General features: G+C 41.9%; 1 protein-coding gene across 1 annotated transcript; it reads right to left on the reverse strand.

Annotated features, from left to right (window-relative positions):
- slco3a1b (solute carrier organic anion transporter family member 3A1b) lies at positions 1-18,383 on the reverse strand. Its single transcript, XM_062471663.1, has 10 exons — positions 17,720-18,383; positions 15,038-15,497; positions 5,895-5,993; positions 5,491-5,763; positions 5,075-5,239; positions 4,513-4,711; positions 4,174-4,309; positions 3,759-3,931; positions 3,498-3,562; positions 1-3,363 (listed from the first exon to the last, which is right to left on the reverse strand). The coding sequence occupies exons 1-10, from the start codon at positions 17,873-17,875 to the stop codon at positions 2,987-2,989; spliced, it is 2,103 nt and encodes a 700-aa protein (XP_062327647.1). The 5' UTR covers positions 17,876-18,383; the 3' UTR covers positions 1-2,986.
- Positions 18,384-20,298: the final 1,915 nt, after the last annotated feature.

A 20,298-nucleotide genomic window follows, 5' to 3' on the forward strand; every position in this document is an offset into this window, starting at 1 on the left:
AAACAAAAATAGTATTTAATGTATTTACAACAAACATACAATCATGTAATCCTTTACAAGTCATATACATAACACAAATGTTTTAATATAAACTTATTTTGAAAAAGAGAAAAATAATTAAAAAGAAGCATAAGAGCATATCTAAAAATCTCTTTCAATATTTTGAAAATATACGTATATTTTCATTTTTCAAAGCCTTTCTTTTTCAAAGGTTTCCTGCAGTGTCACACGCTTGATATACGTATATTATCAACTACTTTAGGCAACACATCAATATAAACCTTTACAAACATGGTATGCACTGGGTCTCACCTCAAATCAAGAGTCACCGGTTATGCTCACCAAAGGCTTAAATCAATGCATGTGCCACAGGAAGAGGCCATGCTTCCATATCCAGAAGTCAGCAAAAACTAAAACTGTCTTTGCCACAAGGCTAGATTAAAACTAAGCAATGGGATCAAAGGAAGTTTACAAAAAGCCATGAGTACAACAGAGTTAATATTCATCACAAGGCAAAGTCTCAAGCACATTGGTGCCAGAAGGAAACAGTTCTCTTGCCGCAGTGAATAAAAAGTAAGCAGGCAATTTCACACTTGCCAATGGTAGTTGCTGGCTTCTTTGCGCAAAGTGATTTTACAGTGCTCAAGTTGATATGGCACGCCTTGATGTACGGAGTTGTGTCTACATATCCAGGCACAAGTGCAGTACTGCTATTTCTTAATTAGGCTATTGTCTAGAACTGACCTCATCTATATCAGTCGTCGCTGTAGCTGTACATTGGTGCCATTTACTTCAAGCAAAATGTTTTCTTTAAACAAAGCAACAAACAGGTATCAGCTTTGCCATTAATGAAAAATTAATTATTCAAATTAAGACAACTTCATCAGTAGAAAAGCCTACATATTAACAATTAATACATCCTAAATAACATTGTATTCTAGACCAATATACAGCATTTTATAGGCAATACTTTTGGAACAGACACATATATTTTATGATATGGTCAAATAAATCTGGGGATATCACAAAAAAAAGGCTACATACAGCTAAAGATCCTATGTGTGTGATATTTCCTTTTTCTAAAATCCAGCATGATGAATTATGTCCTCAGTGGGAGAACCTTATAGAACACTTATATGGCATCACTTTGGCACTTTTATGGCACAATTATGTACATACTGAACAAATACGATGATACTTTTATGTCCGAATATCAATTACAACTCATCACGTACCCTAATGTTCTGACAGAGAAAATATGTTATAGAAGATAGTTTTCATCTCAACTATTGTCGCTAACACATAGAGGTAATCAGGATACTGGTTGTAACCCATGAGCTGTGTGCGCACCCACATTTGTTAAAGCCAATTTACACTACAGCTATTTAGTGTGATGAGTGAGGAGGATAGGAGGCTCCTTTAACTAAACACAGTCATCATCTCTAAATTCCCAATGATCACCAGGACAACAGCTAATCAGGGTTTGCTAGTCACTGAACTGGTTCAGAATGGTCACATGTTGTCCATCTACATTACAGTAACACTTAAAAGTACTCCCCGCACCATTCTATTGTTTTGTAAGATGTTCCATAAAAAATCATAATGTATACACTTCCTGTTGTGTACATTGCTTGCCAGAAATCTTGCTATGCTAAATACATGACATGTTTCAGTGGTAGATAGCTAGACATGTTTTTGATGCAAAACATATTGAATTCTTACAACGTAAGTTGGAAAACATTAAGATATGTGCAATTTTCATTCCATACTGGATATAGTCTTGAAGTAGCTGTGTAAGAATATTACCACACATCTCATCTCAACAAAGGAACACATCTCAACAAAGGAAGCACTGTGGACACTTTGTTGAACGCTTGAGCATCATAACCATCCACATGCTCATCTGAAGTTTAATGTGAAAACGACTAATTCAAATGATCCTCTTAGTGATGCCATGAAAGAGTGAGCAAAGGTCAATATTAGACCATTATTCATTAAGTAATTGTTTTGTCAATGTCACAATGCAGTATGCATTATTATAAAGCCTTTTGAATGGTCAAAAATATACTTTAGAGGTTTTATCAACAGCTAAATGTAGATTTAACCATCATCATGACCATTATGTCAGCAACCTCTTCAATGTCCGTGCAAGTGACATACTGAATATATCTTAATTGTTTCATTACATGCATTACTTGCATGCTTTAAAATCAAAATAACATCGCCTGTCCTGGGATTCTCTTTTTTAATCTGCTTTTGTCTCGACCGAGGAAAACATTCTGAAAGGGAGAAAGAATAATCGTTCATATCACATGTTCTGGAGTTAAAATCTGAAACTACAGCCTTGACTGTTGTTTACATCTCAAACTACAGCCTATGACTGACTATGTGAGCGACATATTAGAATTTAAAAGCATTGTCAAAACAAACAATGGGTCCAAACATGGAATCTGTCAAAACAGACCATTGTCTGACTTGTGAAATGTTTACAACATGAACACTACACTTCATGAAATAGTAAAGGGATAAAGCATTATGTAGTGCCAAGACATTCCTATACGTTCATGAAAATGGAAATGAAATAGATAAATGGGTAATTAACAATAATTGTGAGCTTGTTTATTGCTAATTGTTGGTAGTCAATGATGTTTCATTAGATACTTTATCTGTGGAAAATGGACATGGCAATTACCTAATCCAGAAATATAACTAGTTGACACATGAAAACATGGCAAAGCAAACAGTGCCAGACAGACAAAAACTACAAATCTATTTAAAGTCTCACATGAGCCACCACTGACTCGAAATGCTACGTTTGAGCAATACAGTCTCACTGGGCTTGTGGAGACCCGCACTTAGATGAAGCGGATAAAAAAATATAACGATAAAAAAAGAAACGTTATTTTGATTGCGACAATAATAAAGAAAGATGGTCCTTCAAGTGAATTGCACGCCATGGCGACAGTCCCCCTCTGCCCCATTGGCACTATAAAACAGACTCCATATTATCACACATCTCATGTTCCTCCAGGTTGTATATAAACTTTGTCCTGTTGACTGGGTTTTGGGTGATCTCCTTGCCCAAGTTGTCCAGCGTTACGTTGGAGGCAAACAGTTCAGTGGGAGTGAGGTAACCCTCGCTGTTTTTGATGTACTTCTTGTAGTTTTTCCGTAGACATTGCCAGGTGGTGGTGTAGAGGATGAAAGCTGAGGATTTGAGGACGATGGCAATACTCACATAGAGGTGCCTGTAGGCCACGTTGTCATAGAGCAAGCAGGCACCTTTTTCTCCACACACTGTGCTCCAGAATAGGCAGGTGGAGTCTATGCCCATGCCAAAAATCAGAGGAGGGGGGATAAAGCCTGACAACAAAGGATATAAAATATTGGTATCAACCCACTTCATCCCACTGCATTGGATGAACACTTTATGTATTTGGTCAACTATGACCAGAAAAACAAGTATCTTCTTCATTCTAGTGACGCGTCCTTCCTACCTAGCAGCCGCAGCAGCAGAAACAGTACTCCAAGGGCGTAGGATTTAAGCTCGGGGCTCACAGTTCTGAAAAAAGAAAAAAAAGAAACGTAAAACTATAAGGGTAAAAGAAGTAAAACTTAATTGCAGATAATCGGCACAAAACTGTCCCTATGTCCAGTAGGCCAAAATACAGATACTGTACAATATTCGTAATACATAATGTAGAATAAAAATTAATTACAAAAACACATTTATAGTCGCTGGTCTCTGAGGGAGTTACCTGATGAGGATGATCACGGAGGGGGTCTGGGCCATGGCTCCGATCATACTACACACACAGATGACGCAAAGGAAGGTGAGGAATGCTTGCTGACACCCTGGACTGGGGCACTTCCCGGGCAGAGCCACAGCCTCTTCACTGATGCTGGAGATGCATGCGCAGCCGGTCAGGTTCTGTGAAGGAGAAGACAGAGGTATGATCACATACAGTAGTGTGACTCCTTCAGATCCCATGTCTGTATGACCTAGATCAGAGTCATTTTCTCGGTCCTGGTTCAGACAATAGTTCTTGAGGAGTAGGGTAATTATAAACAAGATGGTGGCAATTTCCCCTTGGGGATCAATACAGTACTACTACCACTAGCGATGATTCAGGTGCTGTACTGTGCTCCACACGTAGGGGGCAGTGCACTCACAGGCTTGATGCAGCCGGCAAAGCAGGCTGAGAGGTAGGTGACTCCATTCGAGCCACACACAGGGCTTACTGAGGCTGTGTAGCAGTTGCAGTTGTTGATGCAGGCAGACTCTGGCCTTTGCCAGGAGCGCAGAGTCCTAGAAAGAAGGTCAAAGGTCATGTACTGCATACATGGGAGATATACAAGCATGAAATAAGTAGAAAACTAAATTAAACCGACTTGTCCATGTGCTTTCCAAACAACTAGCCTTGCTTAGCAACACCCAATTATGGTGAATTATGATGAAGCCCCACTTAATGTTTAGATGCCACTCGTAAACGACTACAGCGAGATACTCACTCGTTGCCATAGGCAACCGTCACCCCAGCGACAGGTCCTGTGTCACAGCCGAGGAACAGGAAGGAGACGTAGCAGGCAGTGGACACCAGGTTGACCATCATGGCCATACGGATTGCCCCAAGCGCAGACAGGTTCAGCTTTTTGACCAGCAGGCCGCCCAGGAATATTCCCAGACATGCGCAGGGGATGGCCGTCATGCCTGCGCAGGGTTTAATGGTGCACTTTTAATTATGTAGTGCAATGCATCTATGGATTGATACAAAGTGTGTGTGACACAAACAGCCCCAATGTCCCTGTGTATCTTTTGTGCATCTTCTGTGTATCTTACATGTTTCTATGCGTAAGAGGTTACTAAGGGGTGTCACACCTCGTCAGGACGTCCCACGTCACTATTCGGACTGTGACCCATATAGTGTTGTTGATGAGGTCCATAAATCTGTCCTACTGTATGTGTTCAATAATCCCCAAGGCTCATTGTTTCACAGTGCTTCAGTTATCTCTGTCGAGAGTTAAGTGCAGCTGATGATGTCAGAGAGACCACACTTGTGTCCGGATGACCCACCTAGCAGCTGATTGGCTGAGGAGGTGGTGAGGTTAAACTGCTGCTCTAGGTATTTGCCCAGGAAGGCAGCAAAGCCTGCCACAACAGCAATCTCCATACAGGCCGCCAGGGTGATACAGGTGAACACAGGGTTGGAGAGCAGGTGCTTGGTCACCCGTGGAATAACTACAGTGAATTGAGAGGGAGAAAGACAGAAGGAGGGAGGCAGATATTGAAAAAGGGAGATGAATAAAAGAGGAGATGGAAAGACAAGGCAATGAGACAGAGCGGTTAGAAAGAGAGACTGTAATGTATAATAATTGCACAGACATTCTAAACCTAAGTATGCATCTATCTACTTATCTGTACAACCGAATCATTTGAAAGAAATGTATATCATTTAGCAAAATTCTCTTTTTAAATTCTATCTCCCTCACCTCTAAGATGCTCGCAGACAGTGAGGCCGCTGTTGGCTTCAAAGCCGTGCATGACCCCATTGGTGGGCTTTGCCCCTTCATACTCCTGAGTGAGGGAGGGAGGTAGCATGGCCTGCTCACTCTCCCCCCCGCTGTCCACATCCTGCTCATCCAGGGACTGGGGGAAACCAAACATGAAGAGGGCCGAGACGAAGAGTAAGGCACCGCACAGGAGGAAACCCCCCCACCAGGCCCCGATCCAGCGAGGGTCTTCTGGGGTGATGTCCAGCTTACCTGGGGAGACGGGAAGGAAACACAGGACTGCTCTTTAAGTCACACACAGGAGGGAAGCATTTTTTACTCTCAAAAAGAAAAATGTACTAAAGAACTGTAGTATTTAAAGCTAAAGGGGGGTGTATACTCACTTGTGTCAATAAAGACGGCATCCACATAGACTTTGGTACAGAGGGACCCTAAGATGAAACCACACGCTGGTCCAAAAACTAGAGTTGAAAAAACAATACCTGGAACAAAATGCAAAGATTTGTCACATCAAGTCCAATTGTAACGTCATAATCCAAACTTGCTGCCCATAAAGTAACCTACATAACATATACATTAAGAGTGTGAAGATACAAACTATATAGCTCACATTGTATAGAGCATGGAGATTGCACTGCTAGAGTTCATGGATAATCCAATGGAAATGTATCGGCTACATGGTATTGAATTTCAAAAGCAAAGTCTGAGCCAGCCAGGTTCAACAACTTCCCACAAGGGGGCAGCATTACACTGCCTCGTGTTCTCTTTAAGTATGGACAAAAACAGTGACGTTTGCCAGCCAATGATGAGTAAGAGATTTCTCAGAATGTCTGAATCATAACATATTTTCCCCACTGCAATCAAGATGACATAAGAGTAAATGCCTATCAAAGAATTCCTTACGTGAGGGAATTTCATATCACCTTACAATAACTGATTTATTCATCATCACTGTAATACATTGGCCTTTGTACTGCATTAGTGCCATTCGTCTAGATGGCATTATCTATTATGACCATAAATAATCAATCAGGAAATGGGCTCTCTGTGCAAAAGTAATCAGAGAAGAGGGCTGGGAGAAATGCTGAGAGATGCAGCCTTAACGTAGCGCAGCTAGGCTAGCTGGAACGGTGGGGTGTCTCTCCCAGTCCACAGCTAGGTTAGCTGGAACGGTGGGGTGGCTCTCCCAGTCCACACACCAGCTGACAGGCCCACAGCCGAGAGGTTTCCCATAAACCCACTGAATAGATGGCGGCTTATTAAATCAGTGCTCCAGTCCCGGGCCTATCTCACTGAAACTAGGTTAGCCATGCTGAGGAGCAGGAGGACAGCTAGGCATTAGTAGAGAGCTAGCAGCCCAAACCAGCCCCACCGGCTGCTCATAATAAGCTAGAACTGTGCCATTGGGCCAGGCACAGCAGGGTTGAATGGTGGCTGCCAAAGGAGCTCTGTAGAGCAATTTCATCTGCACCACCCTGGAGGCTAACCAGCTAGCAAGTGTGAAGTAAAAGAGGTATGACAAAATGCAGGGCCAAAAACCATGGAGTCCAGCGACGATGTGAAAGACAAACACTATGACAATAAGCCACATACATTTTTGTAAAATAAAAATATACAAAATAATGTTGACCTTTATTTACTTATATTTAGACTACTTTTACTTATATTCCAAGCGTAAATTGACCTTTAAAGATGAGTGATCTCCAAACACAACAGAACTAAAAACACATTTTAGTATTAATTAATTTAGTCTGTACAGTTCACTTCATGTTTTATGCGTTTATATGTTCCTAGGCTTTAGAATGAGGTTTGAGAGGGGTATAAAATGCCCTGCTGTGACAAGCTGAATGATTTTTTCATAATATAAATGGTTGTGCAGGGAAGCTATTTAGAATGTGATTAGGCAGGGTGTAAGGGAATGATAACATCGATATGTCACGTGCATAAAATAAGCCACAAAAAAGGAAGCGCAATGATTGCATAAAAATGTGAGGATAGGATACAGGCATTATCACAGATGCAAGTCAACATCAAGATAGATAGATATTCATGTTTGATTTAAAGATTCTAATAAACTGTAATTTGAACTATAAAGACACTGATCAATGCAGCTGACCCCACTTTCACTGCACAGAGACAAACTTACAGCTGTCAGCCCAGCTCATGGCTGACAGCTGACCTCTCTACCTCCCAAACAGATTATGAGCCTTTGAAAAAAGCTATTGACGCATGCTGAGTTAGTATCAGGGGACAGGAAAAAGGCTGGGTATGCATTGTAGGGAACCCAGTGCCAGCCTTTCGCCAGGGTCTGTGCCCACTGGCATGGCACCAGCCAATCTGCTCCAGCGTTGCCTCTCAGAGGGTCAATTCAAACACAAACACACTCGCACAAGCAAGGCCATTCAGTCGACCAGACACACACACGTTTAGTATACAAACACGTGTGATGCGGTTGTAAATCTTGTGAATCTGTCTTTTCCACAGTTTGAAATATTTTTTTTCCAGTCAGAAATTTATATTTCAATTATGTACTTCAGCCATTCATATCATGTGTAAGGGTCGGGAATAATGCCCGACGAGGTGTCCAATATCACCTGATAATGGACGATGGTTGCTTCCGCGGAGGCCTTATCCCGCTTATACCATGGTCACTTCCCAACGATTTTTTTTTACAAACATTAATTTATGTTTTCAGGTGTTTTGCAATAGAAATCTAACGTTTTTTAACGTTAGCAAACTCTGATAATTCTACTAGTCCGCAGCTCATAGAACCAACACCGGCTTTCCTTTGGCTGAGCTATTAGCCCGAAAGCTAATGTTATGCTAGCAAGATTCAAAGGCAATAAAATTGTGTATGGTTGACAAACAGTAAATATATTTTTACAGTATGTTTGAGAAGAAGATTGTCTAGCTAACCAGCCATGTCACTGTCCCAAAATCAATATCAAGATGTTCACGAACAAAGTATCGGCCATATAGGCTACTAGTACTAGTAGGCTACAGTACGGCCGCAGCTTGTGGAGCGAGTTGAATAGAAAATAGACTTGAGATGACCGCATCAAAGTTGACATTTTCTCCAACAGTAATTATAATTTGACAGTATGTTTAACAACATGACTAGCCAGCTATCGAGCCATGTCATTGTCCCCAAATAAAATCAAGATTTTTAAGAAGAAAATAATCGGCCATGTGTAGAGTTGCTGCTACTGTACTGTCGTGTTGGCCGCAGCCTGTCTGCAGTAAATTGACTAGCAAGGTGAATAGCGAATGGGATGTGAGATGAGCGGTTACGTGACACTGACACATTACATTCAGAAAAGTAACATTTTTCAAATAGGTTAAAATAAATATTGAAGTCACTCATTGTTCTAAATACAAGTTAGCTTGTTAAAGTCTTTCAAAATTGTAAATGGAGGCTTTGAGTCCGTCCCTGTTGTTATGGTTACTTATTTCAGACACTTTGTACAGGCTCATATATGTAGCCAGCGCAATAATTTAGAACGGTGAAAAGACAGTTTTGCTGCAATGACGTAGTAGGTGTCCGTTATCACCCGATAATGGACACGCCTGCAGCCAATCAGAATCGAGTATTCACCCAGACCATGGCATAACAGGTGATATTGGACACCTCGTAGGGCATTATCCCTTACTTCACCTCAGGCTGTTTTGCTTCTTGAACCTTCTTTCTTTAAGAAATATTCTTGGGAGTGGCCTTAAGCTTCAGGTATGGATGTAAAAAACAACACAGGAAATTGTGTAGGTCTTACATCTTCCCACACCTATAGCTTTACCCAGTCAAAATACAGTAGTTTAGTTATTTTGACTCCCCTTCAATTGTAGAACACTGTCTAAGCCTCGAAGGATAGCTGACAACATTAATAGTGGCAATAAGCACAAACAATGTAGAGTCTGTTAGCTTCTTGGTGGCTTCTTTGGTGCGGTGAGAGACAGACAAGCCTTGCAAAACATGTCCGGCAGCCTTTGAGTGTCGGTCACGTGAATATTTGGAAGCTGTCCAATTGCCCATTGTAACAGTTGGTACATTTGAGCCTATTCCTTAGAGACTGTGCTGCAATGGCTTCAAGGCAACGGCACTTGACTGCTTGCTCCCAAACCAGGAGAGAGGTCAATAACACAGCCATTGTGCTGAGCACTGTTTTCTCTAAGTCCAATACAGGCAACATTACTTTTATAGCATTGAATACATTAAATGATGATGATACTATAGTTTAAGATAATATACAGTAATACATAACTGTATATAGTAATCCTTCAGGCGTGGGGATAGGTATAGCTTAGTGGTGGAGTGTTTGACTCCAGACCAAAAAGTCGTAGATTCAAATCCCCCATGTGTTGCTATGGATTAAAGCATTTGTTAAATGAACGCATTCATTTAAGTGTTAATTTTAACAATGTTATACAAAGTAGGCCTACTGGAAAATATGTGGTCAGTCAAGAGTTAAACCACCAAAAAGACAAAAAATACCACTGCCTGCCAACAAAAGGCTGAATAATAAAAATGTGACACCCAAAGTAAATGCTTGCACCCGCAAAAGAAAAAGATCAGTCTTTTACCAGTGATGTGCGTTGACGTGTGACATAAGACCCTGCAGCAGCCATCTCCTTGAGCAGATCTCTCTAATGTCCCTTTATTTTGCTATGCAGGTGCAAAAATAGGCCACTCAGGGCTCCAGTCTGCTTGAGACACGTATAACACGCCTCATAAAATATCTTGAATGACCTTGCATTGTTCCTTATGCAGGAAATAGATTGCTTTTGTTTCTAATAAAACCTCTGTAGTTTTTTTCTTTTTCTTCCTTTAATGCCATGCACCTCTCTGGGTTATCTTGGCTAAAATGAAGGAGAAAAAACATTGTTGTAAAACTTATTTTAATGAGATGCGAACCAGAACAAACTGTTCTAACATACACATAATGAACAGTTCAGCATAGCATGTGTACGATATTTCAATAAAAAAAGATGTAGCAAGCACATTCCTCTATGCCAAGAAATTAAACTTCCAGGCTTTGATACAAACCTTGAACAAGAAATACTGGATGAGCCTATCTGCTAGAGCTGCACTGAAAACCTCCACTAGGGCTTAGTGCTTCTGAGGCTCAGCTGTCCATGTAAAACTCTCCCAGCACTATCTGTGCCTGTTTGGCAGTTTAAAATGACAGGTAGGGATGCGGTCCTTAAGCGGATGACTCAGAGAGTGAACCTGACAGCTCTTCAGCACATGGAGGTTCAATAGAGGCCACTAGCCACACTGAAAATACGATTTACCCAGCACCCTGGGGGGGGGGGGGGGCACAGGTAAAACAGAGAGAACCAGACCAGGGAGCGCCTATATGTCCCTGTCTATTCATAGAAGAGCCTATTCTGGAATCATAGGAGGAAATTTCAATATTCAACCCAAGTCATAAAGGTTAGGGTAGGTATGCATTGTACGTCTCATGAAAGCCTCAGCTGGAGACGGTGCAGTTGCCCTACAATATACTGCAGGTGAACCACACTGGGAAGTCTAAAGCCCGGCAATAAAAAAAAACTAATCACGTTTACTCTACAGAAACGATGACCAAACACCTAGCGTTCCACCAGCAAGGAGATAGAATAACCTTTTCTTGTTATAACGTGTCCTTTAACACAATCCAGCGGTAATGAATGCGGCAGAAGGAAGGTCAAAAGGAATGGACCTATTCTACCTCATTACATCACCAACGCATGAATAATTGCCTACTCTGGCTGAGGTGTGGCACAACTTAATCACTGGCTGTTTTTATCTTGGCAAAGGCAGTCCCAAAAGGGGCACAAATAAAATCCCCTTCCCCCCTTACCCCTAGCTGATGGGAATGGACACAGCCTGCTGAATCAGCAGGCCTGACCAACCTTTGTTGTCCTACATGAGATGAGCCATAACTCAAATGTAGTGAAAACATTTCAGTGTGGTGGACATTAAACTTGAAGCCCATACCACTTCATTGCACACATTATGAATGGAACACCCAATGAGGGGCAAGCAGCCTAATGGCGACCCTGGTACCGAGTTGGCCCACAGGACCTATTGTAGCATGATAGTATCCTCCAACACTTGCAATCAGCCAGTGTGACTTTGGGAATACTCAGGCTGGACTAAAAGCACTGCTGTTTCAGGGGTAATTGAGTAAAACGGATGCCTTTTGAAAGTCGTTCAAGAAACTCAATAAGCTCGGCTTCTACACGCAAGGAAAGAACAGTGTGCACCATTACACCCATCCTACAGTCAAACTGTAACGATGTGGAATGATGTAAAGATATGTGTGAGACAAAAATAGCAGTGTTATTGTTGGATACAGTCCAAAAATGTACATTCAAAGGTTAACTTGTTATTCTTTCTTTTTTTTTGCTGTTTCTGTGAAAGATGATCTGTTTCAAATTCATTCAGCTCACCATACAGTAGAGCACAATTTTAAGAGATACGTTGACTAATGGAAACATTACAGAGATGGTTGCCTCTTAGCAACAGGGTATCATTCAAGTCCAGACATGAATCAATAAGCCAATTCCAGTCCAGTTTGTTGCATTTTAGTCAACAACGGAAAACTACAACTGAAAACTAGTTAGCCTTTTTCTGTAACATGCCATATTATCGTTGCAATTGGTTTAAAGGGCTAGAAACACTATCAACATACTGACTAAAGCATAAACACACAGACATATAGAGATTAAGATCAATATCCCTTTCCTAGTACTTACAGAAAAATACTTTGAAACAGCAAACATACTGTATGTGTTACTGTGTGTCGGTAAAGATCCCTGTTGGGTCTGTTTGCAACCTACAGAGAACAGTAACTTCAATATTTAATAATCTGTGTGCATGTTTACTAAACAACTCTTAACTGCTCTCTGTCACATTCCATTATTTAGTGGTTTTAACAGTGGGGGGATTCTGCCTCTCACGTTGCCCGCTCCTAATAGTGCTAGAGACAGTCAGGGAGACATAACAGAAATACAGTATAGCGAAACAACAGCGGATTCATGCAGTTACGCAGTCACAATGGGCAGCTCGGAGCACTGTGGGAGGTAACCATGGCGATAAACATGCCTAGAGCTTAAAAAGAAGACAGTCGGAAGAAAGAAAAGTATAATAAGACTATCTGTTACTGTCAAGCACAGAGCCTGAAGGATTCAAGTCAAAGGAACTATTTCCTTTAGACTGGTAAAGCCATTATACAGTCAGGACAGGAAGGCATGTGGACAAAAGACAGATATAGGACACCAGCGTTACGTGTTTCTTCTTTTACAAAAAAATAATACATGCCCTTTAAGTCCCTTATTTGGTCACATAGTCGTTATAATATATGCATTATCGTTATATTTTATACATTAATTGGTAGTCAAGGAGATTCTAAATTACGTGAATGTATCAACACACCTTTTCAATTAGCCCCATGACGCAAGAAGAATCGCACTTACGATAAAGTGAATTAAAAAAAACGTCCTATGATACGCAACGACCATGGAGACTACTGAACGTCAGGCATCTGGAGTGACAAACGGAAATGTGGGAGGAGAGCTTGGGTAAGCCCTCTTCCTTCTCTTCCTCCCCCCTCTCTCAGAGAGAACCCGAGTAGCTACTGTATGTACAGTACATGGGGCTCTGGCCCTCCAGGCCAGTGGGCCAAGAGGCTTGGGCTATCTAGCAGCCAACCACTAGAGATGGCCTGAGATCACGAGCAAAGGTAAGGCTATCCAAACTGCTGCGAAGGGCAGACAAGCTGTTGCCTTTTTTTCTTCTTCTTCTCCACTGCAGAAACAGCCACTGCATTCTAAGCAGTGGAAATCCAGGACAGCTCAATAACTGTCACCTTTAGAATACTGCATCAACAACTTCACTCTTCTATTCATCCTCTTACACCTCCTCCTAATTACTAATATGACAATATTACCTCCTTGGTTTTTCCTACAAACAGTAACATATTAAACAGCAGCTTTGAATATCAACACAAATATAGTACAGATGGCAAATCGAAGTAGCTTATTTAGTGAAACCTCTAGCCATATCGTTTGTTTCATTTTCAGACGTTAATATCAAATGTCATAGTATGATATTTTGGTTCCGCAACACAATCTGTAGGTTAATGAATCTCTGTACCAGCTATGCTAGTACAAATCTGTCTAAAACAGGGAAATTAACAAAAAGAAAAATACAAATAACAGCTGTGATGAAGTAATACTTAAAGCTCATGGTCGAGCCGTTCTGTGCTTCTGACCTTGTGAGACAGAAATATTTCAATGACATCTAGATGGCAACATTTCTCTCTTCCTCCAGGCCTCATAGTCTGTCACAGCACACTCACAAGCCAGAGCCGATATCGTCACTACCATGATCATCATTTCCTGCTATTTCTGACGCTGCCTTTGAGGAGATGAGAGTTTCCAGGATGTCAGGCAAGGTCAAGGAGCTTGGGAGCTATAACATTTACATTACATTTACATTTACATTTAGTCATTTAGCAGACGCTCTTATCCAGAGCGACTTACAGTAATTACAGGGACATTCCCCCGAGGCAAGTAGGGTGAAGTGCCTTGCCCAAGGACACAACGTCAGTTGGCATGACCGGGAATCGAACTGGCAACCTTCGGGATTACTAGTCCGATTCCCTCACCGCTCAGCCACCTGACTTCATAAGGACTGACAGACATTTCTGGTTTCTCTCTGAGAGTGCCATGGTAGTTTGGGATAGAGAGAGACCTGGTTAATGTAGTGTAGTCATTACATAAAAGAACATTCCATTCTGCCGATAGACAGAAAGAAAACTTGTTATTGAAAGATTGGTTTTGAATTTAATTTAGCAGGGCTGTATCTTTTATCTAACGATTGGCCCCTTCAGCATTCACCTCACCAGTAAAGTTGCACATTTCCCTTTTGTCACCTGTTCTTGGGCCTGCATCTAACTCAGACCGAGGGAGAGAAGGAAGTGAGTATTTGCCCAGTCAGCAGTCCCTATCTGTTATCTTGGAATTGCCTCTGTTGTGTGATGCCAGTGCAGTTTTAGCCCCACTGTGACCAATCCTGCAGAACACTGATCAGGACCCTACTAGATAAAGCCTACATAATGCCTACTTTGTCTTAACACTAAGGTATTTCAAACTTTCAATATCTGGACCATTTATTGTATAATTAAGTGTAGGACTACAACCTAGAGTGGCATTGATCCAAGGTGTGACGGCTGTGACGCATGTTAATGTTAGCTAGTGACAATTCACATCCAGGGGAGTTACCAGTGAGCAAAATTAGAATTAACTCATTAAAACTACAAAGTGAGCCAGACCATAATAAGTCACTCCACCTTGCATAGTTAAGTTAAGTCTGTGTGGAAGATAAGGAAATGTGCCTGAATTGACAATCAGTCTACTACTGGATGAGGCTATAATCGGCAAACACTCACTCCGACTGAGAATAATATGCCTGAATGTGAATTGTCTACTCGCATTCTACGTAGAGACAGCATCGCCTCCAAGGTGTCACAATATGGCCACTCACCTATATACAGTGAGGAGTCTTTCCTGCGGACATGGTCGTCAATATAGGACACGCCCAGGGGCTGAACCGGTGTGGCCCCAATGCCCAGCAGCACCTGGGCTCCTATGAGGAGCAGGTACATCATGTTGGTGTTGGATCTGTTTCCACACAGGAAGCCTGAGTCTCTAGCCTCAGTCCTAGATACGTTGGAACACACATCTCGGCCGTCCTCCGCGTGCCACGAATCCCCGGCCTCGTACTCGTACTGGTGGGTCAGAAACTCCGGCAGCGCCGACAGCAACGCCCCCAGTGCCATCACGATTCCCCCGCAGCCAATCAGCCGTGGCCGGTGGGCCTTAGCCCCGAAGTAGCTGACGAATAGAATGAGGGCCAGGTTACCGATCTCGAAGCTGCTGGCGATGACCCCGACGTCGGCGCTTTGAAGGTTGAAGCGACGCTCGAGCGTGGTCAGGACGCTGACCTGGAAGAAAGCACAGTGAACATGTACATTTACATTTAGTCATTTAGCAGACGCTCTTATCTAGAGCGACTTACAGTAAGTACATTTACATTTAGTCATTTAGCAGATGCTCTTATCTAGAGCGACTTACAGTAAGTACAGGGATATTCCCCCCCGAGGCAAGTAGGGTGAAGTGCCTTGCCCAAGGACGCAACGTCATTTTGCACGGCTGGGAATCGAACCGGCAACCTTCTGATTAATAGCCCAATTCCCTAACCGCTCAGCTATCTGACCCCTGTGAACCACTATAGTGTCTAAGATGGAGTGGTCAACATTAAATACAGTCAAACACACAATAATAATAGGCTGTCTTATCTCTGTCATGAAGCATCGGATGATCATGACTGGTGAGAGGGGACTTTGTTAAACATTCTCAACACTTGATGTTAGATTCCTGTCTATCAACTAATACACAACATACATTGTTTTCCAGGGCCTGAGAATGTCCTCAAATTGCACTGGCAAGCAGCCTCTTTTCTGATGCCAAGCAAATCTCTGAAGAGATTGACGATCTAGTGGCTCGCAACCCTGGAATGGGAAGAGATAGCTGACAACATCACCATCTGCATCCCTCCTTAGAACCCGTATCAAGAACTGCAACCTGTTGAGGGCATAACTGAGCTGCTCTGCAGGGATAGCTGCATTCAAATATCCCCCCTCCGTCCCTAGTTCCCTTCCTCCCTACCACCCAACCACTCATGCCAGCTTGTAGGGAAGTATGTGGCCTACACCACTGAAGCAGTTCTTTTTTTACATTAATTATGTGTTAACCTCCACTGTCAACACAGGTCAAAGACTGTATTCTGACAGTGCAGTATGCATCGGAATGTATATAACATTCAAATATATTCAAATAATATTTAAATATATATATTGAAAATACTATGGCTTCCATTCAAGTGGCTCAAATGCCGCAACAGTGCGTATAATCTACACTTATTTTTATGTAAACCATGAGATGTTCACAAATAGCTTTGAACAAATTATTATTGATTTATCCTACAAATAAAATCACTGAAAACCCCTATAAATAAAAAGCAGCCTTACTTCTGAACTATGCCAGCAACATGTGGCCATTGTGGATGAATAAATGCCTATAATTATGTTTGTTTAGGGGCTGCTCAAGTTTTACTGTCTCAGCAGTCTGCTGTTGGGGTGCTGGGCCACCAAATCTGTCTAGACAGCATTTTACACAGCTCATTAAGAGGCTGGCCATGGGAGCGATTTATATTTTTATGAACAAATCCGTCGTCACATATAAAAAAAGGATGCAGGCCATGGGAGTACCATTACAAAGGAACATCTGTGTAATACCTAAATTGTATGCAAAATGCTTATTGCAACTAGTTGAACTGGCAAACAACATGACAATAGCCTATGCACTTTAACTATTCCAGAATACTACTTATCCAGTTTTATCGTTTAGTCAACTCCTCTTTATTCAAATATCTACCTAGTCGCGACAAAAACACATCAATAGATGTTGTGGTTAGGGACTTAAACAGGAGGGCAAACTATTGATTGCGCACTAAGCACTTGCACTACAGCAAACAAATGTGTCATAATAAATTACTGCCATCTCCATTTTAATATAACGCAATTGAGAGAAGGGTCTTTTGTCAGCAACGGAATAAAACAATAATACATATCTAGTATTGAACTAACTATAACGGATGTAGCCTAGTTTGTCTGGATGCAGTCTGTAGTGCTAGGCCCGAGGAAACCTATTGAATGCAGCATTAGGAAATCACCTGTCATACCTCAAGGGCCTAGGGGATTTGTAATTTTCGTTTCGTGGGCCCACCAAAATACGCATTTTTATTTTGACTCTACACAACTAACAACCCGACTGTTGTGACGGGCATTTTGTCGTGCTGGTGGGAATTGGTGCATGTAGTCTAGAAATGCGTATGCTTCCATAAATCAATAGGTAGGCTAGTGATGATCCTCAGGGGCAATTGTAACCAATGGCTCGCCACTCTATAATGTGATTGCAAGGCTAATATCAACAGAATCACTGCCCCAGGGCCGGCACAATACCGTTACGCATAGCCTACCAGTGTGGCGAGGACCGTTGCAATTGACCTGATATAGCCTACCAGTTTCACCACAAAACGATTTTCAGCTTCTGATTCAGTAGAAGGTTCAGACGTTCGACCGCGTTCTTAGAGAAAATAACTTACCAGATACGCTCCAACCGTGCCCTGCGCTAACATAAGCGCACATTCCGACACCAAAAATATTTTTATGTTTGAAAAACATGACGTCTTTTTCTGGTTGTCATCTTGCTCGGGGTCTTCGGTACTCCTCTCTGTGCATATCTGATTTTTCACCTGCATCCTTTTGTAATGGTTTAAGCTCCGGTGGTGTTTGGCGGCAGGGATCTCGACGGATCCAGTCTGAAGATGACCATTTGCAACGGGAAATAACCTAGACTGCAGGAGGTGCAAATCTTTGCCAACAGCCGGTCTAGCTGGTTAATACTGCTATGTCCACTCAGCATAAAACATAGTGTCTCAACGACAGTAAATTTTTATAAAGCCGGTGTTGCTGTTAGTCCCGGCGGCCTTTAAACATCGATCAAAGTCTAGCAAATGAACGCCCCCGACTAGACGCAACATTGAAGGACATTGTTTTCTCCGGAGTATCGACACTGACTATATTTTTTTAACAACGACGATTATTAGATCATTTTCGCGTAGTACGGCTTGACAATGACGGTCGATGTCCATGTGTTCCAAAGCTGTCTGTATGTTCCTTAGATAAACCATGCGTGTTGAGCGTAGCTTACTACGTACACATCTCTGTGTGGCTATGTAACCTGCACCAAAATACAACCTCTCTCTCTCTCTGTCTCTCTGTCTCTCTCTCTTTCCCTCCCTCCCCTTTCTGTATCACTGTCTGAGGTTGTCTTTTTCTCTGTCATTTGAAGGTTATGTGTCTATTGCTGTATATTGGAAACCAAATATGTTATATAAATATAGTGGGGATTTTTGTGCAACACGTGTTTAAAATACATAAACATATGCATTCATAGCCCACAGCACCGTTTAACATATATTTAACATATCATTGTATATGTCCCGCACACACACACGCACGCACACACATTCAACAGGATAGCACTGACTTATACAATTATGGATGTACGTAGCACATTTTTCTGATTGACTTAATTGAATTCCATTCTGTAACTCGAAAACCTAGCAGTCTGTATAGCTAAATAATCTTTGCATACAAATGCATATGTTGGCTATTATCTATCCACCATGCCCCCTGCAGTATAACCAGTAGTAAACCATTGACCTTGCTTCCTTCTTCCAGTGAAGTGAATAGTAACAGGTACTTGGTGCTGTGGTACCTGCTGTTACTAACATCCTTTTGACATGCTACAGTTAACTGTCAGATACAGTGGGGTCCCCACTTCAGTGTGTGAGTGTACACTGTGTGTGTGTGGTATTTGTGACTGCCCATACTGTGTATTTAAACTGACTGGAGAGCTTGTCAATGTATCAGTTAGACTAGGAGTCTGGCCGTGTCTGGCTTTCTGTGAGTCATCAGTGTACAGCCGGCTGCTCAATGTTTCTTATCTTTGCTCGCTATCTGACAGCTGCAAGTACTCCAGAAGCCTTGGACTAGAGGCAACTTGCTCCCTCCGTCTGCCCCAGGGACCTCCTGGTGCATGACTCGGCAGCTGCAGTGTTACTTTATGGCTTGTCCCATTTTTCCCCCATCTAAACACATATTATGTTGTGCTTTAATTGGTTTGAGAACAACTCAGTCAGAATGAAATTAAATACCGGTATATAGATTGGAAATTCCATGGCTTCCAGTTGCAAATATTGAGCATTCAACTCAATACTTAAACAGCCATGAAATTCAAAAGCGTTTGTTTGAGCACTTTTTTTTTTGCATTCATGATAACAGCATATTTCACCCTGGGTACAGTAGTTACCACTGAGAATTAAATATTGACCCCCAATATCAAATGGTGGGCTACACGTTCTTTGATCTTTGATATTGAACACTACATACTAACCCTTCGATATCAAAGAAAGCCCCCCCAAAGGTGAAAAAAGAAAGTTCTGCATGTATCTGTATATTTACATTTAGTCATTTAGCAGACGCTCTTATCCAGAGCGACTTACAGTAAGTACAGGGACATTACCCCCGAGGCAAGTAAGTAAGTAAGTAAGACTTTATTTATATAGCACCTTTCATACAAGAATTGCAGCTCAAAGTGCTTTACATAAAATCAACAAAAACAATAATACAAGTGTTGATCTAAAACATATAACAAACCAAACTAGCCGCACTCTATCTGCGGTCTCTCGAACCCGTCTTAGATCGGAGCTGCCACTTGCAGTTTCTTTTTTTCATTTAAAAAAAATTGATTTTCCAATGATTAAACATGAGTACAGGTACATGGAATGTATAACAAAAAAAGTATCAAATACCCCTCCCACCCACTTACCCTCCCCAGGCCACCCAAGCCCCTCAACCCACCCACCCCCAGTCCACCCACAGGTTCACTGGTTATAAGCAGTGCACTGCCTATTGATTCAGACATTCATACAAAAAAAGAAAGAAATGTGTACATATTTTAAGAGAGAAAGAGAGAGAGAGAGAGAGAGAGAGAGAGGGAGGGGGGGGGGGGGTGGGAGAAAGGGGGTCACTACTCTACCAAGATGTGCATGTCCAAACTATTGACTGGACAAAGATGTGGAGCTCATGATGTCATATCCTGCTCAGCTGCATGTGT

This window comes from Osmerus eperlanus, chromosome 10 (genome assembly GCF_963692335.1).
Source record: "Osmerus eperlanus chromosome 10, fOsmEpe2.1, whole genome shotgun sequence".
Lineage (NCBI taxonomy): Eukaryota > Metazoa > Chordata > Actinopteri > Osmeriformes > Osmeridae > Osmerus > Osmerus eperlanus.